General features: G+C 42.5%; 1 protein-coding gene across 1 annotated transcript in view; it reads left to right on the top strand.

Annotated features, from left to right (window-relative positions):
- The first annotated feature begins 1,300 nt into the window (after positions 1–1,300).
- Positions 1,301–27,771, top strand: part of wdr1 (WD repeat domain 1) — a 55,306-nt gene continuing 28,835 nt past the window's right edge. The window contains exons 1-5 of the mRNA XM_078214845.1: positions 1,301–1,640; positions 5,636–5,757; positions 5,845–5,935; positions 14,720–14,867; positions 23,276–23,456. Of these exons, the coding sequence (XP_078070971.1) occupies positions 1,625–1,640; positions 5,636–5,757; positions 5,845–5,935; positions 14,720–14,867; positions 23,276–23,456 (558 nt within the window). The 5' untranslated portion in view covers positions 1,301–1,624. The remainder of the gene's footprint in view (positions 1,641–5,635; positions 5,758–5,844; positions 5,936–14,719; positions 14,868–23,275; positions 23,457–27,771) is intronic.

Genomic DNA, 27,771 nt, shown 5'->3' with positions numbered 1-27,771 from the left:
TCTTGCAGAGGTTGCTGTGGCAGGGTGGTGTGGTGTCGTGGTCACTGTTCTCCTGAAGGCTGGGTAGTTTGCTGCGGACAATGGTCTGTCCAAATTCACACCTCAATATGCCAACATCATCGACACAGATGCCATCATCTCACGTGAGAACACCATCCACCAGGTACACGGTATATACTCTTGCAACTCGGCCAACGTTGTCTACCTGATACGCTGCAGGAAAGGATGTCCCGAGGCATGGTACATTGGGGAAACTATGCAGACGCTGCGACAACGGATGAATGAACACCGCTCGACAATCACCAGGCAAGACTGTTCTCTTCCTGTTGGGGAGCACCTCAGCGGTCACGGGCATTCGGCCTCTGATATTCGGGTAAGCGTTCTCCAAGGCGGCCTTCGCGACACACGACGGCGCAGAGTTGCTGAGCAGAAACTGATAGCTAAGTTCTGCACACACGAGGACGGCCTCAACCGGGATATTGGGTTCATGTCACACTATCTGTAACCACAGTTGCCGAGTTTCACTGGCTGTCTTGTCTGGAGACAATACATATCTTTTTAGCCTGTCCTGATGCTCTCTCCACTCACATTGTTTTGTTTCTTAAAGACTTGATTAGCTGTAAGTATTCGCATTCCAACCATTATTCATGTAAATTGAGTCTCTGTCTTTATATGCCCTGTTTGTGAACAGAATTCCCACTCACCTGAAGAAGGGGCTTGGAGCTCCGAAAGCTTGTGTGGCTTTTGCTACCAAATAAACCTGTTGGACTTTAACCTGGTGTTGTTAAACTTCTTACTGTCTTTACCCCAGTCCAACTCCGGCATCTCCACATCATGACTACCACCGGCCTCACATTGCCAGGGACCCGGGGTCTACTCCCGGCTTGGGTCACTGTCAGTGTGGAGTCTCCGCGTTCTCCCGTGTCTGCGTGGGTTTCCTCCGGGTTCTCCAGTTTCCTCCCACAGTCCGAAAGACGTGCTGGTTAGGTGTATTGGCTATGCTAAATTCTCCCTTGGTGTACCCAAACAGGCGGCGGAGTGTGGCGACGAGGGGATTTTCACAGTAACTTCATTGCAGTGTTAATGTAAGCCTACTTGTGACACTAATGAATGAACTTTAAGCAGCGTTCCAGTCTGGCTCTACCTGCCCACTGCCACCTGGCCCAGAGTGGGGCGGCCACAGGGACACTCTGCCCACTGGCCCCGCCCCCGCCCGGCGACAGCCAATGGGCAGGAGGCAGCCTTCCCCCCCTCGCTCAGCGTGCCCGCGACTGCAGTGCGCGCTGACGTCAGGCGCCCTGCGTCAGGCCATGGAGGAGGCGGTGGTTGGTGCTGGGGCTCAGAGCCGCGGCGGCTCGAGCGGCTTTGACTATATTTGGTCAAAGCGGCGAGGCAGTGAGGGAGCTAGCGCCTGTTTCCGGGTTGCAGTGCTCGCTGCCTCCGCCCTGTCTGTGATTCCTGCAAAGAGGGAAGGCGGCCGTGCCCAGGGAAGGCGGAGGGAGGTTGTGTTCAGTGTTACCGATTGACTGACTGACTGACCGAGCCAGCCAGCACCAGCCACTGCAGCTGTCTGCCCTGCCTTGAGTGCCGACTACTCCCAGTGTGTGCAGCCCAGCCAGCCGAGATGCCTTTCGAACTGAGTAAGTGTCTGCAGGCGGCTGCTCCCCGGCCTGCGGTCTGCCTCTAGCGATGGTTCTGAACAGCGGAGCCTTCAGGTGGGGGAAAACGGGGCGAGGCTGACCCTGGCCCGTGTCCCAGTGCTGGGCCCGGGATTCCCAGGAGAGAAAGGCAAACGCGAGGATGGAACCTCACGCCTCTCCCTCCGTCTCTCTCTCTCTGCGGGTTTACCCTGCCTTTCCTCTTTTTTTCCCACCCTTGTTTTAAACTGGTTGGAACTTGACAGTGCATTCCAGCCACCACTGGATTTCTGCTCATTCAGGAGTAACCGAAAAGCAGGGCGTATCTTTTGAATTGGTCAGCAAATTCAATACACTGGGATTAGGGAGTTAACAAGTGTCCCTTTTTCCTGTTTATATGTATTGGTTTTTGTAACCTTAAATATACTCGGCGGAGATCCATTTCCCGAGAATGGTTACATATTTTAGTACAAACTCAAATTACCGCGGATGCTGGAATCTGAAACAAAAAATGTTAGAAAATTCAGCAGGTCTGGCAGCTTCTGTGGAGAGAGAATAGAGCTAGCGATTTATTCAACAGATCGCTTCTCATTCCCCACCCTCATGTAGATTAAAGTTCGGAGCCACCTAATCTTTATATGCACGTTTTCTGTACTGTCTTGTTTAATATTAATCTTGATTTATTAAGTGCAGTAGATTGCAATTACACAAAACTTTAAACAATTAAACTTTTTTTCGTCAATCGGTGACCTAATGCAAGAATTCTTCCTTTCGAGTAAAACTACCCCAGGAAATGTCTCAAACTGTTGAATCGTGTTTCCCCTTTGCGGCTCATCATCGTGTTACTTTGTAACCATTGCTTCTGTTACTTCAATTTATGTTACTTGTTTTGATAGTGTATCAAAATGTTTTTCAATTTACAAATCACTTCCGGTAGTGCATAAATTTTGGTGCATGTGACCAGTTTTAAGATCCTTGCAATAAAATTATACAAGGAATGGCAACAAGAAGAAAAAACCTAATTGGCTCATCTGCCTAATTGTAAACACGTTTACAAAGAGTGTTCAATATAATGCAAACTCCTATTATGTCAGGGATAATTTAACTGTGATTGTTATTGTTGGTGCATTATTTAAACCATTGTTTAATTTGTATCACATCACTGTAGGAATAGAAATGTCATTTAGCCCTTTCCAGCCTGTTCCACTATTGAGTGAGATCATGAATTGCATCATTGCTGGACCTGTAACTTGAACTTCCCTACCCAACACCCCTACGAATTTGAAAGGTTTAAGAAGGCTGCCCACTGACTCACTAACTGAAGAGGGAGTGTATTTGCTGTCTTAAGTATTATCCAAGCTCTCTGATTTAAAAAATCTGAAATAGCTAAAGTATTCATTGCAGATATTGTGTAATTGCTGCTCTGTTCTAAATGTTACTGCTTGGGGTAAATTTTTGCTGTGTTAACCACCATCAACTGAACTGCATTTACCAAATCTTATTTTCTAACCCATACTTCCTGTTCTTATTGGTGTCGAATTCAGTTTTTAAGTAAATTGTCATTTAATCTTTATGCACATTTCAAGTCATTTGTGTTTGAAGAACAGGAAATCCTAACATCCTGGATTTGCCACTAGACACTAGGCAGCATGGAGGCAGTGGTTAGCACTGCTGCCTCAGCACCAGGGACCTGGGTTCAATTCCCAGCTTGGGTGACTGTGTGGCGTCTCCACGTTCTCCCTATGTCTACATGGGTTTCTTCCCACAGTCCAAAAGACATGCTGGTTAGGTGTATTGGCCATGCGAAATTCTGTGTACCCGAACAGGTGCCGGAGTGTGGTGTCTAGTGGATTTTCACAGTAACTTCATTGCAGTGATAATGTAAGCCTACTTGTGACATAATACATTTTTAATTTTTTTCTAGTCTTGCATTCTTTAGCTAATACTGCATCCACATCATTTAACCTTTAATATAATGGGCCCTGGTCTTCGATAACAAAGCTTTTGTCCAATGATTTTAAAAGTTTAAATATAGCACATCTTGACCTCCGTTGTCTATGCACTCAGGATTTGGCATGCAAGTATCTGCATGAAAATTAATATCTGTCTGGAAATAGTTCAATAGGAGCAGTCACAGCCAGCCCAACTCTAAAGAATCAGTAAGAAAAAAAAGTATCCAATAAGAAAGGGTTTGGATAAGCATGCGGTACTTGGGCACAAATACAACCACTGTATCATTCATATTGTGTAACTCCTATGTCTAGAGGGTACCAAAGAGCTGTCTTCAGCAGTGGTCAGCATATTTAGTACCCCTGTATACGAATAGCAAAAACTAGGGTGAGAGCATGAGGATAACAAGTCAGTGTTTTTTGTGATCATAATTTGTCACCTGAAGTTGTTCTTATAACCAAACATTGGTGTGGTTATATGATCAAACTTCATTCATGTGTTTTGAAAAGTTCAGAATCTCCTCCAGCCATAAGCCAATTTGGAAATAAACACATTTGCTTAACTACCAGGAACTTTTTCCATTTCCTAGTGGATATATGCTCTGTAGTATATTGCATGCAGAGCTTTTTGATTTTATTTTTTAAAAGACTTAAATTCATGTCATACTTTTCATGCCCTGAGGACATTCCAAAGTGCTTTACAACCAATTAAGTGGTTTTGAAGTGTATTCACTAATGCAGAAAATGTGGCCACTAATTTGTGCAAAGCTCTCAAAATTGGGGGGTGAATGAAATGACCAGGTAATCATTGTTGGATGTGGGTTGAGGAATAAACTTTGGCCAGAGGAACTCCTTGGAATTTGAATAATGCCAGGCAATATTTTACAACCCGGGCAAATGGGATCTTGTTTTAATGTCTCCTGAAAGAAGTCAGCTCTGACTGTGCAGCACACTATAATTTCTACACTAAAATATCAGCCCAGATAAGTTTCTGGAATGGCTCCTGAACCCACAAGTCTAAGAGGCAAGAGTGCCATGAGCCACAGCTAATAAACAACTTGGGGAAATGAAATTGCAAGCTCTAAAGCTCTTCGCTGAATCAGGATATTTAGATTTTTGCATTTGTATAGTGGCTTATGTCTGTATCAAAGTTTTTCACAGTAAGAAGTTTAACAACAGGTTAAAGTCCAACAGGTTTATTTGGTAGCAAAAGCCACACCAAATAAACCTGTTAGACTTTAACCTGGTGTTGTTAAACTTCTTACTGTTTACACCCCAGTCCAACGCCGGCATCTCCACATCAAAGTTCTTCATGCAGGGAAATGTTCAAACTATTTTTATGTAGCTAGATAGCCATTTTGAACCAAATCTCTAATCGCAGTGAGATTAATAACCTGTTTTTGTGATATTGGCTGGAGGAGGGATGTTGCCAAGGACATCAGATGAACTCTCTATATCAAACAAAAGTTTTGAGAAGCAAATGAAATCTTGGTTTTAAATTTTTTTTTAAGGATGGCATCTATGACCACACAGCATTTTTGTTGTCAACATGGGTAATAAACTCAAACCCACAATGTTCTAACCTAAAGATGATGGTGATATCAACCAAATGGAAACATGTTAGCTTTTCAAACACTGCTACTGTTCTTGCATAATCTATTCCACAAAACATGAAGGTCTTGAAGTATCTGAATGCAGGATTTTGAATCAAACTGAATTTCAATACTGCCTAAGCTGAGGTTTCAGATAATAGGAGTTCAAAAATGATAGCTGGTCATGTAGAGAGAAGATTTACCCAGCTACATATATGTATACTTCCAGACTTATCCTCACCCGAGCTTCTGAAAACATTTTTTTGCACTGTGGTGTAGACCTTGGCTTTTGGAATAAATTTAAAAATATCATCCATTGTCAAAAACTTCACATTAAAAATTAAGATTATCTTCACATTTTGGATCTAGGAAAGGATTGATTTGTGCATTTAATTTGATTATTGCAGAATTTTGAGATGCTGTGTTTTCTCAGTTTTTCTTTCCTATTTCTCAACAGGCAAAGTATTTGCTAGCCTCCCTCAAGTGGAAAGAGGTGCTGCAAAGGTCCTTGGAGGTGATCCGAAAGGAGTCAACTTTCTTTATACCAATAACAAAAGTGTCATCATAAGGAACATTGATGTAATGCTTTTTTTAAAAATTTGTTTAATTTGCCAGTATGAATATTTTAAAAATTCTGAATGTCTAAAAAATATTTTCTTATTTCAGCATCCAGAAATTGCTGATATATATACTGAGCATGCTCATCAAGTTCAGGTTGCCCAATATGCACCTACTGGATTTTATATAGCCTCAGGAGGTACGTCAGTTGTACTGTACTCAACTCTGATTGCCCTCTTTACTACATGCTGCAACACAAATTTCTTGTACTGTTTTGGAATTTATCATTTGGAAATAAGATCAATCTGTTTGTCATGGGAATTGAGGTCTTTCTAATGTTGATTCTTCAACTGGAAAGAAAGTTCATAGCAAACCAATATAATTTTGGGTTATCTTTTATTATCCCATTATTCCTAAATTCCTCATAAATGTCTACTTATGAATGTTTACAAATTTGTATGTTGTGGTGAATAGTTTTTCTGTCTGGAGCAATGTTTTGCAGAGAGGCAGCAGAAAGTTGGGAGGTCTGATACAATGTCAAATAATGCTCTGCTTTGTGATAGTAATTACTGAATGAATTGCTTCTGGCACAATATTTTGTTTCCTGGGTCAACATTTATAAATGGCCCTTCACCTCAATGGGAAGAGTGCTAAAAGATCTTAGAAACACAGAAACTAGAAGCAGGAGTAGGCCATTTGGCCCTTCAAGCGTGCTCCGCCATCCATCTTGATCATGGCTGATCATCGAATTCAATGTCCTGATTTCTCTCTTCTCTCTCCCCCCCCCCCCCCCGATATCCTTTGATCCCTTTAGCCCCAAAAGCTATATCTAATTCTTGAAATCAGACAACGTTCTGGCCTCAACTACATTCAGTGGTAGTGAATTGCATGCATTCACCACCCTCTGGGTGAAAACATTTCTCCTCATCTCAGTTCTAAAAAGGGTTGTCCCTTATCCTCAAACTATGGCACCAAGTTCTGGACTCCCCCACCATTGGGGATGTTCTTACTGAATCTGCTTTGTCTAACCCTGTTAGAATTTTATAAGTTTCTATATGATCCCCCCTCTCTCTCTCTCTCCCTTCTAAACTTCAGTGAATATAATCCTAATTGAGTTAGTCTCTCCTCATATGACAGACCTACCATCCCAGTAATCAGCCTGGTAAACCTTTGCTGTACTCCCTCTATAGCCAGGACATCCTTCCTCAGAGAAGGACACCTAAACTGCACACAACACTCCGGTGTGGCCTCACCAACGCCCTATGCAATTGCAGCAAAACATCCCTATCCCTATACTCAAATCCTCTCACTATACAGGCCCACATACCATTTGCCGCCTATACTGCCTGCTGTATTTGCGTGCGTGCTTTCAGCGACTGATGCATGTGGACTCTCAAGATCTTGATTGCATAAATTGCTTGAAAAGATCTTAGAAATAGAATCTTTTCACAGACCAAAAATGTGCGGCTTAGGTTGATTGGCCATGTTAAATTGCACTTTAGTGTCAGGAGGATTAGCAGAGTAAATACGTAGGGTTGCGGGCATAGGGCCTGGGTGGGATTGTTGTCTGACGGGCCTTATAGCCTCCTTCTGCACTACAGGGATTCTATGAAAGCATTCAAAGTAAATATATGGTATTGATTTTTTTCCTTTATTTAAATATCCATGCTTGTTCCAGACTAGTGGAGAGTATTCTGTCACGTTTCTGATTTGTGCCTTGTAGGTGGTGGGCTGACCTAGGGAGACAGGAGGTGTTATTTTCCTGAAAATTCCCAGCATCTGACCTACTTTCATAACCACAATTATAGGCTAGCCCGATTCAGTAACTCCCAGAATGTTAAAAAAGAACAAAGAACAGTACAGCACAGGAAACAGGCCCTTCGGCCCTCCAAGCCTGTGCCACTCGTTGGTCCAACTAGACCATTCGTTTGTATCCCTCCATTCCCAGACTGCTCATGTGACTATCCAGGTAAGTCTTAAACGATGCCAGCGTGTCTGCTTCCACCACCCTACTTGGCAGTGCATTCCAGGCCCCCACCACTCTGCGTTTTAAAAAAAAAACGTCCCTCTGATATCTGAGTTATACCTCGCCCCTTTCACCTTGAGGCCGTGACCCCTTGTGATCGTCACCTCCGACCTGGGAAAAAGCTTCCCACTGTTCACCCTATCTATACCCATCATAATTTTGTACACCTCTATTGGGTCTCCCCTCATTCTCCGTCTTTCCAGGGAGAATAAACCCAGTTTACCCAATCTCTCCTCATAGCTAAGACCCTCCATACCAGGCAACATCCTGGTAAACCTTCTCTGCACTCTCTCTAAAGCCAGCCTCCACGTCCTTCTGGTAGTGCGGCGACCAGAACGAGACGCAGTACTCCAAATGTGGCCTAACCAGCGTTCTATACAGCTGCAACATCAGACTCCAGCTTTTATACTCTATACCCCGTCCTAGAAAGGCAAGCATACCATATGCCTTCTTCACCACCTTCTCCACCTGTGTTGCCACCTTCAAGGATTTGTGGACTTGCACACCTAGGTCCCTGTGTGTTTCTATACTCTTGATGGCTCTGCCATTTATTGTAAACCCCCCCTACATTAGTTCTTCCAAAATGCATCACTTCGCATTTATCTGGATTAAATTCCAGGTTCAGTAACAGTAATGCCATTGAATGTCATGGGGAGATGGTTACCTTCTTGCTTGTTGGAGATGGTCGTCGTCTGATATTTGTGCATGTTACTTGCCGCTTATCAGCCCAAGCCTGAATATTATCCAGTTGTTGGTGCATGCATCTTGAGGAGTTGTGAATGATACTAAGTATGCAATCAGCAGCCTACTGCTTACATTTCTACTTCTGACATTATGATGGTAGGGGATGCTGGGGATAGTTGGAGCAATTGTTGAGCCTACAGCACTACCCTGAGAAACCCCTGTAGTGATGTCCTGACATTGAGATAGTTGACTTCCAACAGCCATAACTATCTACCTTTTCAGTAGCTATGACACCAACCAGCAGAGTTTTCCCACAATTCCCATTAACTTCAGTTTTGCCAGGACTGATGCCACACTGTCAAATGCTTGATGTGTGGGGCAGTCACTCTTGCTGCCCCTCGCAGTATCCAGTGTCTTCAGCTGCTTACTGATAAGGCATGGAATAAATCCAATTGACTGAAGACTGGCATCAGTGATGCTGGGGACCACTGGAAGAGATTGAGGTGGGTCTGAAGATAGTTGCCAATGCTTCAACCTTGCCTTTTGCACTGACATGCCACACTTCCCCATCAAAGATGGGCCGCTTCTGGTTAGCTTAATTAGCCACCAGCATTCATGCGTTTAGTTTTGTGTAACCCAAAATTGCACCTACTGTTTGGCATGCAAATAATGAGGTTGCAACTTCACCAGCTTAACAATTTTTAGGTTGACCTGGTGCTGGACCTGGTGCTGCTCCTGGCATCTGCTGCAATCCTCGTTGAACCAGGGTTGATCCATTTGCTTGGTGGTATGGCAGAGAGGGTTATGCTGGGCCATCAGGTTACAGATCATGGCTGGATAAAGCCCTGGTGCTCCTGATGGCCTACAGTGCCTCATGGTTGCTGGATCTTTTTGAAATCTATCCCATTTAGCATGTTAATTGTGCTACACCATACAATGGAGAGTATCCTCAGTGTGAAGAGGAGACTTAATCTTCACAATGACTGAGCTGGTGACTCCCAACATCGTTATGGACAGATGCATCTGTGACAGATTGGGGAGGACAATATCTAGTAGGTTTTTGTCTCTTCCTCTCACCAGATGCTGCATGGCCAGTCTGGCAGATATATCCTTCAGGGCTTGGCTGGTAGTGGTGTAACTGAGCCACTCTTGTTAATGAACGTTGAAACCTTAACTGATTTCATTCCAGTTGTTGCCACAGTGGGTGCCTCTTCCAAGTGTTGTTTAACATAAAATACTGATCCATCAGCTGAGGAAGAATGGTTGAAGGTCTGCAAGTTTTCTCACCCAAATTCTGACCTGATACCGTCAGACTCTGAGGGCAACTTCCTCCTCACTGGATACCTTTGTGCCACCACCTCCGGTGGATCTGTCTTACTGGTGAGAAGACTTATCAAGTGATTGTGGTGCCTGGGGTATTGGCTTTAAGTTATGATTCAGGGAATATGGTTGCCAAGTTGCTGCTTGACTAGTTTGGGGGACAGTGCTTCCAATTTTGACAGGGCCCCAAATGTTAATGATGAAATTTTACTAGATTGATGGGGCTGGGTGTGACATTGTCATTTGATACCTACATCATTACACAGTCCACCCATTCTTATTTCTTTAATTTTCCATGATGGTTCGCAACAACTGAGTGGCTTGCTAGGTCATTTAAGAGTGTATTTAAAAGTCAACCACATTGCTGTGGGTCCAAACCAAGTAAGAACACATTTTCTTAAAGGATGTTTATCTCTGCTAACCCTCCTGACACTAAGGAGCATTTATTTTGGGAGTATTGTGGACAATGGGTGACTTTTGTGACCTCAGTGAGCTGGGATGGTGCCATGGGCACTTTCGTCAAAGGCTGCGTCTTGTTTGAAGAGGTCCATGAAGAGCTCTCCAGTGGGCGTTGATTGCGCCTCTGTTTTTGGCTCTCATTGGGCTGGGTCCCTGGGTACTTGGACCATAGATGGTTTTTATAGCGCTGAAGAAGCCGCGCACGTCATTGTTGTCAGTGAGTTTCCTGTCCTCTTTCCACCCACCATCTGTTCTTTAGGTCGCAGGTTCTTTATTGCACTTCGGCCTTCACTTGCTATAGGCGTCTTCCCCCACTCGTGTTTTAGTGGAGCTGTCTGTTCAGGTACACCTTGTGCTTGCAGTCAAGGAGATCCTGGATCAAGTCAAACCAGTTTTGGTGTTTCCTGGTTGAGAGCCCGAGCACCTCCTCACAGGTGCTGACGGGTGGTTTTTAAGGAAGACCAGAAGCTGTGGGCATTCTGCAACTCTGGTTCATTGGTCACGTTAGCTGTGCACTGACTGAGTATTTCTTTCTTAGGGTCTTGTCCAGCGACATTGAGTCTTCTGTGGCAGAGTATTTTTTCTGCTCTGCCAATTTGGAGCTAGGGTGATGGAGATTGTAGAGCGGATTAGTCAGTGGTCAGTCCAGTCGTCTGCTCTGGTCGTGGCGTGGGTGATGACATCTTTGCGGTCCCTTGCTCGAACGATATCATTAGGTGCCAATGCTTGGAGTGGGGATGTTGCCATGAGGTCTTCTGCTTGTCCCTCTGACAGAACAGGATGCTTGTAATGACCAGGTCACATCCTAGATATTTTGTCAGAAGGACTACTCCATTGGTGTTTGTTTGCATCCCTCCTGATTCTAGCATTGAAGTTGTCGAGAAGAATCAGCTTGTCTTTCTTTAGTGTGCAGAATATAGTCTTGCTGTTACCGATGGGGTGAGGAGAAAGATTAGCTTTGTGTGATTGGATCATTCAAAGGTCTGATGACAGCGAGGAAGAAACTGTTCTTGAGGTAGTTGGTATGTGTTTTCAGACTTTTGTATCTTTTTCCCAATGGATAAAGATGAAAGAGTATGTCCGGCGTGTGTGGAGTTGTTTGTGCTGGCTGCTTTCCTGAGACAGTGGGAAGTGTAGACAGTGTCAATGGATGGGAGGTTGGTTTGCGTGATGGACTGGGCTTTTTGTGGTTTCTTGCAGTCTTGATCAAAGCAGGAACAATACTAGGCTGTGATACATCTGGAAAGGATGCTTTCTATGGTGCATCTATAAATATTGGTGAGAATAGTATATGCCGAATTTCCTTAGCCTTCTGAGAAAGTAGAGGTACTGGTGGGCTTTCTTAACTATAGTGTCGGCATGGAGGGACCAGAACAGATTGGTGGTGATCTGAACAGTTGGAAGCTCTCGACCATCTCCACTTCACCTTTGATGTAGACAGGGGCAACTCCTCCACTGCACTTCCTGAAGTCTGACCATCTCCATTTTAGTGACATTAAGGGAGAGGTTATTGTCATCGCACCACTTCACCAGATTCTCTATCTCTTTCCTGTATTCCATCATTGTTTGACATCTGACTCACTACAGTGGTGTCATCAGCAAACTTGAAAATGGAGTTGAATTTGGCAACACAGTCATAGGTGTATAAGGAGTAGAATAGGCTGAGGACACAGCCTTGTAGGCACTGGCGTTGAGGAGGTGTCATTAAAGTTTTAAAAGTTTATTAGTGTCGCAAGTAGGCTTACATTAACTCTGCAATGAAATTACTGTGAAAATCCTAGTCACCACACTCCGGCACCTGTTTGGTGCACTGAGGGAGAATTTAGCATGGCTAATGCACCTAACCAGCACATCTTTTGGACTGGGAGGAAACCCACGCAGACTCCACAGCCTGTTACCCAAGCTGGGACTTGAACCTGGGTCCCTGGTGATGTGAAGCAGCAGTGCTAACCACTGTGCCCCCGTGCCGCCCTATTCTTACTGATTGTGGTCTGGGTTAGGAAGTCTAGGATCTGGTTGCAGAGGGAGGAGTTGAGCCCGAGGCCATGGAGTTTGGAGACAAATTTTATTGGGATAATGGTGTTGAAGGTTGAACTGTAGTCAATAAAAAGGTGTCTGACATAAGTGTCTTTGTTGTCCAGTGTTCCAGGATTGAGTGCATGGCCGGGGAAATGGCTTCTACTATGGACCTGTTGGGGTGATAGTAAACTGTAGTGGATCCAGGCAATCTGGGAGACCAGACTTGATGTGTTTTTGCCTTTCCAGAAGATGATGTATCTGTCGCCTTATTCTTGAAGCTGGCCTTCTGCCAGTTGTCTCACCCAGTGATATCAGTATTGTGGCACCAGAGTTTCCAGGCTATGATGGCAGTGCGACATTCAGGCCTGTTGGGGTTGTCCATAAAGGACCTGATGTTCCAGGTTCCAAAATATCATTTAGGTGGATGGTGTGAGGTTGGGGTGGAAGATGCCTGTGTGTGAATTCTCTTAACATGGGGTGATCGTTGCACACCAACCAGCACACAGTCTCAGCGGAGTGAGGTCTTGACCCAGTGGCAGGGAAATCCAAGATGACTGGAGATCGGGCTCTGCGAGAAGACAGGGACTGACAAACACATCATCCACTGATCATCAGCATGCCTGTCAGTGGTTGCACTTTTAAAGGATGCTGTCATTTTCCCCCCCATCTCTCGTGCCTTTTTATTTTGTGGCCGCCTTAAAGGCATTTAATAAAGTTCTTCCTCAGACTGAAAAACATTGAATTGAAGGCTAATTATCACCTCGCTTTGGCAATTATCTATCTGAATGGTAGGAGGCAAGAGTGGTGATAATGGGCAGGTACTGAATGTGGTTAGTGGTGTGCCATAAAGATCTGTGTTGGAATCTCAAATATTCAGTATATTTGACTTGGATGATGGAGTAGAAATCCCAGCTGGCATTGTGAGCAGTATAGATGGAAGCATACATAGGCAAAAGAATGATAAATAGAAAGCAATGTTGGCAAATGTGACGTCATCCATTGATGAGGTGAAACATTCTTTCAGCATCCACCCTGTCAAGTGCCCTCAGGGTCATACATTTTTCAATAAGATCGCCACATTATTCTGAAGTCCAATGAATACAAGCTATCCAACTTTTCCACTTGTGGTAAATTCTCTTTCCTTCTTCCCCCCCCCCCCCCCCCCTCCACAAACCCAGGAATGAGTTGAGTGGACCTTCTTTGAACTGCTTCCAATGCAAATAAATTCTTAAATACGGACACCAAAACACTGCACAGTACTCCAGATGTGATCTCACCAATACCCTGTATAATTGTAGCAAAACATCCATTTGCCTCCATAATCCCTGCATATTAACTTTTCCTGATTCATGTACAAAGACACCCACATCCCTCTGTATTGCAGCATTCTGAAATCTCTCTATTAACATAATATGCTGCCTTTTTATTCTTCCTGTCAGTGGACAGGTTAACACTTGCCTCAGCACCAGGGACCCCCATTTCAATTCCAGCCTTGAGTGTCTGTGTGGAGTTGGCATGTTCTCCCCATGTTTGCGGGGGTTTCCTCAGGGTGCTCTCCCAAATATTTGCACATTCACTTCCTTTGGCAGACTGCTTACGCCCTTCAACTTCCTTGTCTGTCTTGCTGTCATCAAATTTAGCACCCTTGTATTTGATCCCATCATCCAAGGCATTAATATAAATTGTAAATAATTGAGGTCCTGGCACTGATCCCTGTGGCGCTCCATTTGTCAACCTAAAAATAACTCATGCCCACTTTGTTTCCAATTAGCTAACCAATTCCCCCCTCCAAGTTAATACATTACCGCCAACATTGTGGGCTCTTATTTCATGTTGTAACCTTTGATATGGCACCTTGTCAAATGCCTTCTGGAAATCTAAGTAAACTATATCCATAGGTTCCCCTTTATCAACATTGTTTGTTACATCCTCAAAGACCTCTAATTATTAATCATGGCAATTTTCCTTTCACAAAAATAATGGGATTTTTACAGACAGATTTTCCTACAAGGTTGGGATCTCAGGTATTTAGTTTCTTGAAAGTAATCTTGTTTTGAGTTAGTGATATCACAGTAATTAAGGTTTTTTAATTCTTCCGTGGAATGTGGGCACTGCTAGCAATCTTCACATTTGTTGCCCTTGAATTGATTGGTTTGCTCCGTTATTTTAAGGGCACCACGTTGCTGTAGGTTTGAAGTCACATGAAAGCCTTTTCAGGTTGGAATGGCAGATTTCCTCCCCTAAAGGGCATTAGTGAACCCAATAGTTTTAACAATTGGGAGTTTCATGGTTACCATTATTGAACCTAAAGAGACACTGGATTTTTTTCCTCAATGGCTCCTGGCCAATCCATCAGTATTGAGGATTTTTCCATTCCGTCCTTTCTTCAGTATTGAGGGTTATTCTATGCTCTTTTGTTTGGTGTGCTACAGATAACCTTAAACTAAGTGTTTTTTTTGTTTTGTATTATAACAGATGCTTCTGGAAAAATTCGCATTTGGGATACCACCCAGAAGGAACACCTATTGAAGTATGAGTACCAACCCTTCTCGGGAACAATCAAAGATATTTGTTGGTCTGGGGATAGCCAAAAAGTTGCAGTTGCTGGAAAAGGAAAAGAAATGTAAGTCGTCAAATTACTGAATAAGGAACAGGCTGCATTCGTAATGGCAAGCTCAATGATTTTCGTACTTTTTTGAACATATTTACTTTGTGCTGAATTAGTATACTATATTATGTTAAGATCGCAAAAGATATCGAGCATTTGAAGTGTATTTAAATGGAGACTATTTACTTCCTAAAAATGCTTCTCTTTAGAGATGCTTAATTCCAATCTTGGAAATTTCTCCTGTTACGACGCAGAGGTTAATCCCCTTTACCTCGCTTCGTAATCTGTTAGTTTGTTTAATCTGATGTTGTTTGGGAAGGTGTTGACTGTTCATGTTTAGAGGTTCATTCATAGAAAGTCCTGACACTTTAAGAGAATAATTAACAAGTTCTTCATTTAACCAACCGGGAACTTTAAACAAGGAACATATCAATTAAAGTAAGGTTTGCCTGGAACGCTATTCAAATAAATGCATGCATGATTCATTACCAAAAAAAAAACTAATTTAGTCAACTTTACAACAGGTTTTATGGCTTTGGGGGGGAAAACCTTTGGAGTTCTCCTGGCAATCCTGTCTGTACGCCCTTTCTGATGTGGTACCCTTTTGTTAGATAGATGGAAAATTCTCTTAAGAGAAATTTCTTTCGCTGGCAGAGAGCTGCTCTTTGCCCTCCAAGTGTTGAGAGGTGGCAACGTTTCAGTTCAACTGAACTGAAGACAGGCAGTTGAGTTCCTATTTTTTATATCTCTGATCTCTCCATTTCCTACACCAGGATTGGTCCGATGTCAGCAACAGCAAATTCAAATTTGATAGGTTCCTGGTAGTTGTGTCTTCTTTAAACTGATAGGCTGTCAAATTCAAAAGCCTGTTACCAAGGCAACCCTGATGCTTGGTCTTGGTTACAAATGTTGCAATCTGTACCCTGCGCCTGCATTTTAAACATTTTAAACATGCGAGCACTAAACAGCAATTTTTAAAGGGACCACACCTCAAACGCAACTTCACAACGCTCCATCCAAAAGAAGGTAATTGCAGTTTTTAGAAAGAGAACTGAGCAAGTATGGCTTTAGAATACTTGTATTCTGAAGAAGATTGACTTTTCATATTCTACTTGCATGATTCAATGCCAAATTCTTTGTTCTCATTGATGCTACCTAACCTGAATATTTCCAGCATTTGCTGTTTCTATTTCAGATTTCCAATATCTGCAATATTTTGCCCTTTTATAGTCATCTTGCGATGTATGAAATCCTTCAAAGGGGGCCCCCTTTCAGTTCCATATTCAGTAGGGTAACGCGTTCATATTACGGATGAAACCACAGGTTTTAACTTGCACATCCTTGTGATCGCTCGGAAATTATTTCTAAAGTTGGCAAGTGAAAATATGTTGCCAGATTTAACAGCCTGGACCCTTTTTACATAATTAGCCGCTCGGGAACATCTGAAATTAACCCTGTTTTTTTTTCCTGCAATTAGCAATCAGAATTGTTACTTTGAAACTAATCTTAATGAGAAATTTGCTATCATTGCTTAATTAAACAAAGTATCATGGGCCACCGTTAGCAATGCTGCAATATGTGGATCATCTTCCTTAGAATTAGCAACAGAAATGGAAGTGAATTCTGTATAGATGAGTTATTTTGCAGGAAGTATTCAGCCTAAACAACAAATGTAAACTATAATCTCAAACTAATTGACTGGAAACCCTGTCAATCTACAGAACAGGTCACATTCTGTGACATTCTTTGGTGTTTTTACTATCACTGTTATGGGGGAAATGGTGCACAAAGCTCAGGGTGCATTCTCTAAAGGATGAAGTAAAAACTGAATGAAAATGCAGTCTGAACAGCCATTTTTGATCTTATCCTTTGAGCTTGAATAATGCTAATTACTGCAAAAATGTTTTGACTCAATCCTGTCCCTTTTTGAGAAAATGGCACTAAATTGGTTTTCATCTAAAATAAATCCAAAACACTGGAGATGTGCAATAAAATCAGTGCTGGAAAAGCTCCGGTCTGGCAGCATTGGTGGAGAGAGAAACTTAGTTAACATTTCAAGTCCAAGATAACTCTTCAGTGCTGAAGAAAAAGTTTATTAGTGTCAGAAGTAGACTTGGATTAACACTGCAATCCAGTGGGGCAGCACGGTAGCACAGTGGTTAGCACTGCTGCTTCACAGCTCCAGGGACCTGGGTTCGATTCCCGGCTTGGGTCACTGTCTGTGTGGAGTTTGCATATTCTCCTCGTGTCTGCGTGGGTTTCCTCCGGGTGCTCCGGTTTCCTCCCACAGTCAAAAGATGTGTGGGTTAGGCCATGCTAAAATTGCCCCTTATTGTCTTGAGATGGGTAGGTTAGAGGGATTAGCAGGTAAATATGTAGGGATATGGGAGTAGGGCCTGGGTGGGATTGTGGTTGGTGTAGACTCGATGGGCCGAATGGCCTCTTTCTACACTGTAGGGTTTCTATGATTTCTATGACTGCAATGAAGTTACTGTGAAAATCACCTAGTGCCACACACCTGTCTATTTGGTTACATTGAGGAAGAATTTGGCATGGACGTTGCACAAAACCAGCCTGTCTTTTGGACTGTGGGAGGAAGCCAGAGCATCCGGAGGAACCCCAGGCAGAAATGGGGAGAACGTGCAAATTCCCCACACAGTGACCCAAGCCTGGAATTGAACCCGGGTCCCTGGTGCTGAGAGGCAGCAGTGACAGTCATGTTGGACAAAATGTTAACCCTTTGCATGCCCTGCTGAGTTTTTCCAACGCTTATTGTGGTAGACACAATCTTTGTTCTGGTAGTGCAGGAAAATTGTTTAATACTCCCAAATTAGGTGGTTTCCAAAGTCTAGATATTGTGTTACAAATGTTAAATTTGAAGGAGTATTTGAGGATAATGGCTAATTATGAGAGACTCTCGAAGTTCTTTTTTGCCTAATAAAAACTTACTTTTGATTTACAGTTGCTTTCAGTTTAAGATTAGCTACTTGAATGCCTTTGTATTCAGGATAATGTCTTTGCTTGAAATATTGAATATTCTTGGTTATTAACTTCAATTTTTCCTGTATAATTTGAAGAATTAATTACTGAATTAATGACATTCAAGGTTAAAATTTGCAAGTTTGCAAACTTAATTATTTGAAAATTGATAATTGGGGAAAAAAGAATCTTGGGCGCTAGTTCATCCTGTCTGTTCGAACAGTCTTGTTTGCAGAGTGCAGTTTTAACATGTTCCCATTCCTGACTTGCAGATTCATTGTCATAATGCTTAATTACAAAGAGCCATTAATGATTTTGCAATACATCCCAAGCAAATAGAATGACATACTTATGGTAACTTAATACAAAACATTTCCAAAGCACTTCAATGGCCAAAATAACTGGCCACCAAGCATTGGAGAAGGAGTAGGGTAGGGTGGTGATGGGAATTCAGGAAAAAGTAAACTCAAAAGTAGCAAGGTAAACATCCAGGCTCGAGAGCAGAGCAGTGTTTTGGATGAAAATGCAGGAAGGGAGAAGGAAGTTAATAGGATATTAGTATCTAAGGTAAAGTCAAGGAAAATTAGGAACTGTTGAAACTTAAAAGAATGCATCTGAGTGAAGGATTTGTAACAAATTACTTTAATAGAACAGAAACTTAATTATTTTTAATTTGATTAAAATGTGACTGAGGTTGGGAACCAAATATTCTAGGATACTTGAGCAAAAAATGAGAGGTAGTCTTGAAAACAAAAGATGGTATAATAACATAGAAGATCTTAGCTGGGCAAATCAAGAAATAGAATTAGTTTAGGTGGAGCTAACAAAAATCACTGGGATTTGCTCGTAAAACTATAGAATGGTTACACGATGCCAACTCTGCAAGAGCATCTCGCTGGTCCTACTCCCCTCCCCTTTCCCTGTAGCCTTGCAATTTTTATCTTGGGTACTTACCCAATACCCTTTTGAAAACCATGATCAAACGTGCTCCCTAATGGTAGTTGTTAGGTAGAGCTTAAATCATGAAATTTGAGGCACAGGTATTAAGGATAATATACTATGAATTTTAATTGTCATATCAGATTGTCAAATCTGCAGTAATATTAGGCGACACTTTCATGGAATGTATCTTACTTGCAACTGTATCAGTGACCCGGTTGATGGGACTGAGTATAAAGTATCAAAGTTTTCTGATTATATAAAAACTTAGATGGGAAGTAAGTGATGAAGGAGCAAAGAGGGATATTGGCTGGGTGGGTGAGTAGACAAGAACCTAGCAGAGAATACAATGTGGACGAGTATGAAGCCCCTCACTTTGGTATGAAAGATAAAAATGCAGAATATTTTTGAATAGTGAGAGACTGAGAAACATTGATATTCAGAGGGACCTAGATGGCCTTGTATGTGAATCACAAAGTAAGCATGCAGATACAGCATGCAATTGGGAAGGCAATTGGCATATTGACTTTGTTACAAAGGAATTGGAGTGTGGGAGTAAAGAAGCCTTACTATTATATAGGGCATTGATGAATCCATACCTCGAGTGCTACTCAGTTTTGGACAGCTTAACTAAAGGAGGATTACTCGCCTCAGAGGGAGCACAACAAATAGTTACCGGACTTGTTCCTTGGATGAGAGGAGAGATTGATTAGGTTAAGCATATGTTCCTGGGGTTTGGAAAATGAGGTGATCCAATTAAAATATGAAATTCTTGACGGTAGATAATGAATAGACTTTTTGCTTGGCTGGGGAATCTAGAACATCAGTCACAATCTCAGAATAAAAGGGTTGACCATTGAGAAATTACTTCTGTCTTTTTGAGACAGTGTGATAGATTTGTTGGCTACTAAGGAAATTAAGGGATGCTGAATGTGGAGCTGAGCTTGAAGATCTGGCTATTTGGGCAATGGAGCAGACAGAGGGCCAAATGGCCTACTGCAGCTTCCATTTCTAATGTTCTCAGATCAGAGTGAGGATGAAGGCATTAAGAATTTATGAAGAGATGAAGGGACGGAGGGAAGATGGAGGTTAGGGAGAGCATTCCAAATCATGCATGGGAAGTAATTGTAGACTGTGGTGCAGAGGAGTCGAGAGCAGAGGATGAATGCTGAAGTTTCAATAAAGGAGACTAGTGCCGATTAGCAATTGGAGTAAATTCATGCAGGTTGTCAGGAAGGCACTAATAACTATGGTCACATCAGGGTCAAATACCAAAGTTAAAATTAAAGGCATTCTATCTGAGTGCATGGACCTAACGACAGATGAATTACTGACACCAAATAGAAGTGTTTGATTCACTAGCCTTTTCTGAGATTTTGCAAAGTGACCAACATTGATAATTAAATATTCCAGAGTGCCGGACTTCTATAAAAGATGAGCAAAATGAAAAGGTGTGTAGACCTGATAGTAAAGGAAGAATCTTGACCCCAAAAAATCACAATTTTAGAATTGTAGAACCACAGTAGTCATTTTAAAAAACACACAAAATACATGTAGAAGGAGGTTGTAGGCTGCCTAACAGTAATCATACTGTTGGATGGAGAATAAGTCAGGAAGTTGAGGGGAATTTGATGAGTAATCAGTGAAGATGGTGAACTTCATGTAGATTGGCAAAGCAAAAGCAAATGGATAAAAGTAGCTTGGAGGATGAGGTCATGCCATGCATATGAATGTTTTCCAGAACAATGTTGTGTAGACTAGGGGACAGTCTATATATAGTATTGTAATTAGACTAGGATGATTAGAAATCTTGTAGTAAAAGGTTCTCGGCGATCATTATTTGATGGAATTTCATACAAAGTTTGAGAGTGATGAGGTTAAATCTGAATGTAGAGTCTTCAGTTTAAATAAACCAATCACACATGAGGTGCATATTGGTGTTAAAGATTAGGAAATTAGATTAAAAGATATATGGCAGATGAGCAATGGCAAACCTTTAATTTGTAATTTTCAATAGATATACATTTCCTTGGGGAATGAAACTCCACTAGAAAATTGATAGTTATGGCTAGAGACATTTAGGAGTAGCATTGGGTTGGAAAAAAAACACGTTGTCAAAAAGAGTAGCAAGTCTAAAAATTGGGAGCGTTTTAATAAATACAAATATGATCCAAGACCTGATGAGGATGAAGAAAGCAAAGCAACGGAGCAGGAATTATGATCACAAAGCACAAGGAAAAGATTAATAGAAGTAAATGGGCCTCTTGGAGGCAGGGACAGGAGAAATTATGAGGAATAAGGGGATGGCATAAATGTTAAAAGTTGTCTTCTGTGAAGATAAATGAATGAAGGCGATGCTAGAAATTGTGGGGAACCAAGGGCCGGATGAGAGTAAAGAACCTGACGTAATTAATATTAGTAACAAAAATGCACTATTAACAAAGACTAAAAGTTGATAAATTCCCTGGACCTAATGGTCTGCACCTGGGGGTTTTTAAAAGATGTAGTTGCAGAGATAGCAGATTCATTCTGAGTTGGAATTTAGGATATTCCATATGATCAAAAACAGTCTGTGTGTGTTGAAAGGTAGTAAATGCAATCTTTTTTTCTTAAAACAAAAGGGCAGAGGGAGAAAATTGGCAATTACGTAAGTCAGTCTGACATCAGTAGCAGGAAAACTAGAAACTATGATGGAAGCTCTGAGACATAGGCACATGGTTTTTAGTTTTGAGGATATAACTAGCCTGTAGATCAGGAATATTGTGTGTTTGGGTTGGTGGCGGGGAGCCAGTAAATAGTCCATCTGGATTTTCGGAAGGCTTTTGAGAAGGTGCCCAAAATACGTAAGATTAGGCCTCATGGGATTGCAGTAACAGCATGGATTGAGGATTGGTGAATAGACCAATTGGAATAGGTCATTTTTAGGTAACGATGTAATTAGTGGAGTGCTGCAAAGATCAGTGCTTGGGTCTCAGTCCAGAACTAGGGTTAATGATGGGTTTAACCATTTCAAACTTGAGAAATTTCTTCACTTGAGAGTTGATTCTTTTGAAATTCTTTACCTTTGAGGGCTGTGTCAGTATCTTCAAGACTGAACGTGATGGAGTTTATTTGGCACTGAAAAAAGTTATGGGATCTGGGAAAAGGCAGGAAAGTGGAGTAGATATGAATCATAGAAACCCTACAGTACAGAAAGAGACCATTCGGTCCATCGAGTCTGCACTGACCACAGTCCCACCCAAACCCTCCCCCATATCCCTACATATTTTACCCACTAATCCCTCTAACCTAAGCATCTCGGGACACTAAGGGGCAATTTTAGCATGGCCAATCAACCTAACCCGCGCATCTTTGGATTGTGGGAGGAAACCGGAGCACCCGGAGGAAATCCACGTAGACACGAGGAGAATGTGCAAACTCCATGCAGACAGTGACCCAAGCCGGGAATTGAACCCAGGTCCCTGGAGCTGTGAAGCAGCAATGCTAACCACTGCGCTACCGTGCCGCCCTGATCGTATCGAATGGTGGAGCAACTTGGCAGCTATATAGGCTGCTGCTATATTTTGTGTTGTATTTGGGGAAAGTGCGAGACTTGTACAGGGGTTTTGAAATTGATGTGTTGGGGGAATGGAAACTGATGAGGACAGGGCAGAAGGACTTGGTTGGCAGGATAGATCAAGCAATGTTGAACAGGCAAGGATAGCTTTGAAGCAGTCTTCTCGAAAAATTCAAGTTGTGGCCGCTGGTTTCATTGGTAATGGGGCTAAAGTTTATTAGGGTCACAAGTAGGCTTACATAACACAGCAATGTAGTTGCTGTGACAATCTCAAATCAAAGTAAAGGTGGAGATGAGTGTTGGAGAGAATGGATAATCTTTGGTAGTTAAGATATGGCATTATGAAGTTCAGTTGAAGGTCTAACAAGGCATAAGCTGAGCTATACGCTGCAGCCCAACTGGGAGAATAACGTGGTAGGGTAAGTTGTAAAGTTTTTGGTTGAAGCTAAATTTGATCATTTGTGTTTTTTGCAATTGAGTTGAAGGAAGCTCTTCCGAATTCAAGATTTAATCATTTGTGCAGTTGGACAACAGCAGTGGTCCAGAATGGTGCTAGCATGAGAGAGAGGAGAAAAAACATGGCATACATATGAAATCATAGTCGTCCAGCTGCAAATATTGATGCTGAGAAGTTTGTTGGGGTTGTGTGGCAAGAATGGAATCCTGGGATTGTCCAGTGGAAGAGTTTTAATAACACCAGGTTTATTTGGTAGCAAATGCCATTAGCTTTCGGAGCCCTGCTCCTTCGTCAGATGGAGTGGATATCTCCACATCATTGTCCAGTGTGACATGAGGATAGAGGGAAAGAACAATTACAAAAGCCGTGCAGGCTTTATTGGAACACACGGGAATGAAAGTTCACTGGGACAGCACTGTGGAGGAGTAAACCACATGCACAGTATCTGTTTATGTTGAGTTAAAAGTATTAATCCTGTTCAAATCATTGCAGATATGGAGCAGTCTTCCAGTGGGATACAGGAACTTCTGTTGGATCGCTTAGCGGCCACAGCAAAATTGTAAACAGCATCGCTTTTAAGCCAAATCGACCTTTCCGAGTTGTGACTGGAAGTGATGATTATACCTGCGTGTTCTTTGAAGGACTTCCTTTGAAATTCAAGTTTACAATTACTGTAAGTGACCTATTAAATGTTTCAATGAAAAGACCAGTTTTGAGTTATGTAGTTAAAATTGAGTAATTGTAAACTATAACTCGATCATACAAAGTTCACAAATTGAGTAGTTTGCAGTTTCATAGAAACATAGTTTCACTTCTATGAGTACATTAGGTTCATGTAAATTTTCTTGCCTATATGAAGAGTTGTCTCGAATGTGCTTTGCTGTAACGCTTGGGTGGGCATATCTGTATATAGCCAGGAGAAAATTGGCAGGTCATAAGTAAGATCAGTGAATTGATGGAATATCTTGAAGTTTGATGTTGGAGAAATGGGTTTTAATCCATAGGGAACTGGCACCAGTGCTGGGGAATGAGGAGCTGTGCTGTTGGGAGCAGCTGCATTTGAATGTTTCTGAGATCAGTGTCCTGGTGAATCATAAAACCAAGGCTGCAGAGAAGGCTTTAAACTAAATAGTTGAGGAGGATGTTCACATGAGGCGTGATTTAGAAAGTTAATGAGAAAGGTCAATGCAATGGACAAGAGTAGCTAACCAGAGTGTGACAAAGAGCATATGTACATGAGTGCAAATAGGGTCATAAAGGAAAATGATAGACTGGATTGACTGCTCTTCACCTGACTGCATAAAGGGTATTTGTAACATGATGGATGACTCAACGCAAATGGAAATAAATGGGTATGATGTGATGCAATTATGGAGGTGTGGTTGCATGATCAAGGCTGTTTGACATTCCAAAATTATAGAAAGAAAAGGAAGTGGGGTAGTCCTGTAAATAAAGGATGAGGTCAGTACAGTAGTGAAAAATGATTTTGGCTTGGATGATGGAATCAGTTTGGGTGGAGAAATAGCATGGCAAAAAGGTGACTAAGAGTAGTCAGTTCAGCTCCCAACCAATGGATACACTGTAGAACAGAGCATAATTCAAGAAGTGGGGAATTGTAAGAAAGGTATTTTCTTTTGGACAATTTCATAATCTTCATATAGATTGTACAAATCAAATGGACAAAAGTAACTTTGAGTTCAATGTATTTGCATTAGTTTCTTTGGACGTTATGTTCTGGAACCAAGTGGGAGCAGCCTATTTTAGAGCCAATGATGTGTAATGAGACAGGATTAATGAATTACCTCATAGTGAAAGAGACTCCAGGATGGTATGTTGCCTTCCTGGTTCCAGGATGTCTCTGAAAGGGCAGAAAGCATTCTAAAGGAGAGGGTGAACAGCCTGAGGTCGTGGTATATATTGGTACCAACGACATGGGTAGGGAGAGTGACGAGGTCCTGCAGCAGCAGTTTAGGGAGTTAGGTAGAAAGTTTAAAAAGCAGGACCTCTGGGGTTGTAATCTCAGGATTGCTCCCTGTGCTACATGCCAGTGAGGCCGGAAATAGGAAGATAGTACAGCTCAACACATGACTAAACAGTTGGTGTGGGAGGGAGGGTTTAAGATATCTGGACCATTGGGATCCCTTCCAGGGCAGGTGGGACCTGGTACAAGAAGGACAGGTTGCATCTAAACTGGAGGGGCATAAATATTCTGGCTAGGAGGTTTGCTAGTGTCACACGGGAGGATTAAAACTAGTTTGGTAGCGGGGTGGGAACCAAAGTAAAGGTGAATTAACTGAAGGGGAACTAGAGTAGGGCCAGTAAGACTCGGAGGAAGAGCAGGCAAGATGTGGTTGCTAATCAAATTTGTTTCGATGTGAGAAGTGTAACAAGCAAGGCAGCTGAACTTAGAACTTGGATTAGTACTTGGAACTATGATGATACCATTACAGAGACTTGGTTAAGGGAAGGACAGGATTGGCAGCTTAATGTTCCAGGATACAGATGTTTCAATCGGGATAGAGGGGGATGTAAAAGGGCTGGTGGAGATGCACTACTAGTTAAGGAGAATATTACAGCTGTACTGCAGGAAGTCACCTGCGGGAGGGCTCGTACAGGGAGGCAATGTGGGTAGAGCTCAGGAATAGGAAGTGTGGTCACAATGTTGGCAGTTTACTATAAGCCTCCCAACAGCCAGCAGAAGTTAAAGGAACAGAGATGTAGGCAGCTTTTGGCAAGGTGTAAAAGTAACAGGGTTGTTCCGGTGGGTGATTATAACTTCCCCTATATTGACTGGGACTCACTTAGTGCTAGGGGCGTAGATGGGGCAGAGTTTGTAAGGAGCATCCAGGAGGACGACTTGAAACAGTATGTAGATAGTCCAACTAGGGAAGGGGCTGTACCGGACCTGGTATTGGGAAATGAGCCTGGCCAGGTGGTCAACGTTTCGGTAGGGGAGCAGTTCAGGAACAGTGACCAGAATTCAGTAAGCATTATGGGGCTGATGGATAAAGATAAGTATAGTCCCCAAGTGAAGGTGCTAAATTGGGGGAAGGCTAATTGCGACAATATTAGGCAGGAACTGAAGAATGTACATTGGGGGCAGATGTTTGAGGGCAAATCAATATCTGGCATGTGGGAGGCTTTCAAGTGTAAGTTGATAGGAATTCAGGACTGGCACATTCCTGTGAGGATGAAGGATAAGTATGGCAAGTTTCGGGAACCTTGGATAACGAGAGATATTGAGTCTCATCAAAAAGAAAAAGGAAGCATTTGTCAAGGCGAGGCGGCTGGGAACACAAAGCAAGTATGGGATGCAAGGAAAGTAGAAAGAAACTTAAGCAAGGAGTAAGAAGGGCTAAAGGGGGTCGCAAAGTCATTGGCCAGCAGGGTTGAGGAAAATCCCAAGGCTTTTTATACGTATATAAAGAGCAAGAGGGTTGGCCCACTCCAGGACAGGGGAGGGAATCTATGCAAGGAGCCAGAGGAAATGGCGAAGTATTAAATGAGTACTTTGTCAGTATTCACCAAAGGGAGAGACTTGGTGGATGAGGAGTCTGGGGAAGGGTGTATAGATGGTTTGGATCATGTTGAGATCAAAAAGGAGATATTGGGCTTCTTGAGAAATATTAAGGTAATCAAGTCCCCAGGGCCTGATGGGATATAACCCAGAATACTGAGAGGCAAGGGAGGAAATTGCTGGGGCCTTGAGAGAAATCTTTGTATCCTCACTGGCTACAGGGGAGGCCCTAGAGGATTGGAGAATAGCCAATGTTATTCCTTTGTTTAAGAAGTGTAGCAAGGATAATCCAGGTAATTACAGGCCGGTGAGCCTTGCGTCAGTGGTAGGGAAATTATTGGAGAGGATTCTTTGAGACCGGTTTTACTCCCACTTGGAAATAAGTGGACATATTAGCGAGAGGCAGCATGATTTTATGAAGGGGAGGTCGTGTCTCACTAACTGGATCATGTTTTTTGAGGAAGTGACGAAGACAATTGATGAGGATAGGGCGGTGGATGTTGTCTACCTGGATTTCAGTGAGGCCTTTGACAAGATATCTCAGGGCAGACTGGTACAGAAGGTGAAGTTGCACAGCATCAGGTGAGCTGGCAAGATGGATATGGAACTGGCTTGGTCATAGAAGAGAGAGGGTAGCAGTGGAAGGGTGTGTTTCTGAATGGAGGGCTGTGACTAGTGTTCCTTGGGGATAAGTGCTGGGACCTTTGCTGTTCGTAATAGATATAAATGATTTGGAGGAAATGTAACTGGTTTGATTAGTAAGTTTGTGGATGACACCAAAGCTTGGTGGAATTGCAGATACCAAGCAGGACCGTCAGAGGATACAGCAGGGTATAGATCGGTTGGAGACTTGGGCAGAAAGATGGCAGATGGAGTTTAATTTGCGCAAATGTGAGGTAATGCATTTTGGAAGGTCTAATACAGATGGGAAATATACAGTAAATGGCAGAACCCTTGAGAGTATTGATAAGCAGAGGGATCTGGCTGTACAGTTACACAGGTCACTGAAAGTGACAACTCAGATGGAGAAAATAGTCAAGAAGGCCTATGGCATGGTTGCCTTCATTGGCTGGGGCATTGAGTTTAAAAATTGGCAAGTCATGTTACAACTTTACAGAATGTTAATTAGTTAGACCGCACTTGGAATATAGTGTTCAATTCTGGTTGCCACACTAATGGGGGCTTTGGAGAAGGGACAGAAAATATTTACCAGGGTATTGCCCAGTATGGAGGGCATTAGCTAGGAGGAGAGGTTGGAGAAACTTGGTTTGTTCTCACTGGAACAACGGAGGTTGAGGGACAACCTGATATAAGTCTACAAGATTGAGGGGCATGGACAGGGTGGATAGCCAGAAGCTTTTTCCCAGGGTGGAAGAGTCGATTTCTAGGGAGCATAGGTTTACGGTGTGAGGGCCAAGATTTAAAGGAGATACGAGGCAGATATTTTACACAAAGCGTGGTGGGTGCTTGG

Source organism: Mustelus asterias, chromosome 1 (assembly GCF_964213995.1).
Source record: "Mustelus asterias chromosome 1, sMusAst1.hap1.1, whole genome shotgun sequence".
Lineage (NCBI taxonomy): Eukaryota > Metazoa > Chordata > Chondrichthyes > Carcharhiniformes > Triakidae > Mustelus > Mustelus asterias.
Note: the sequence above shows the minus strand (reverse complement) of the source record. Positions and strands in the feature narration are given on the sequence as shown.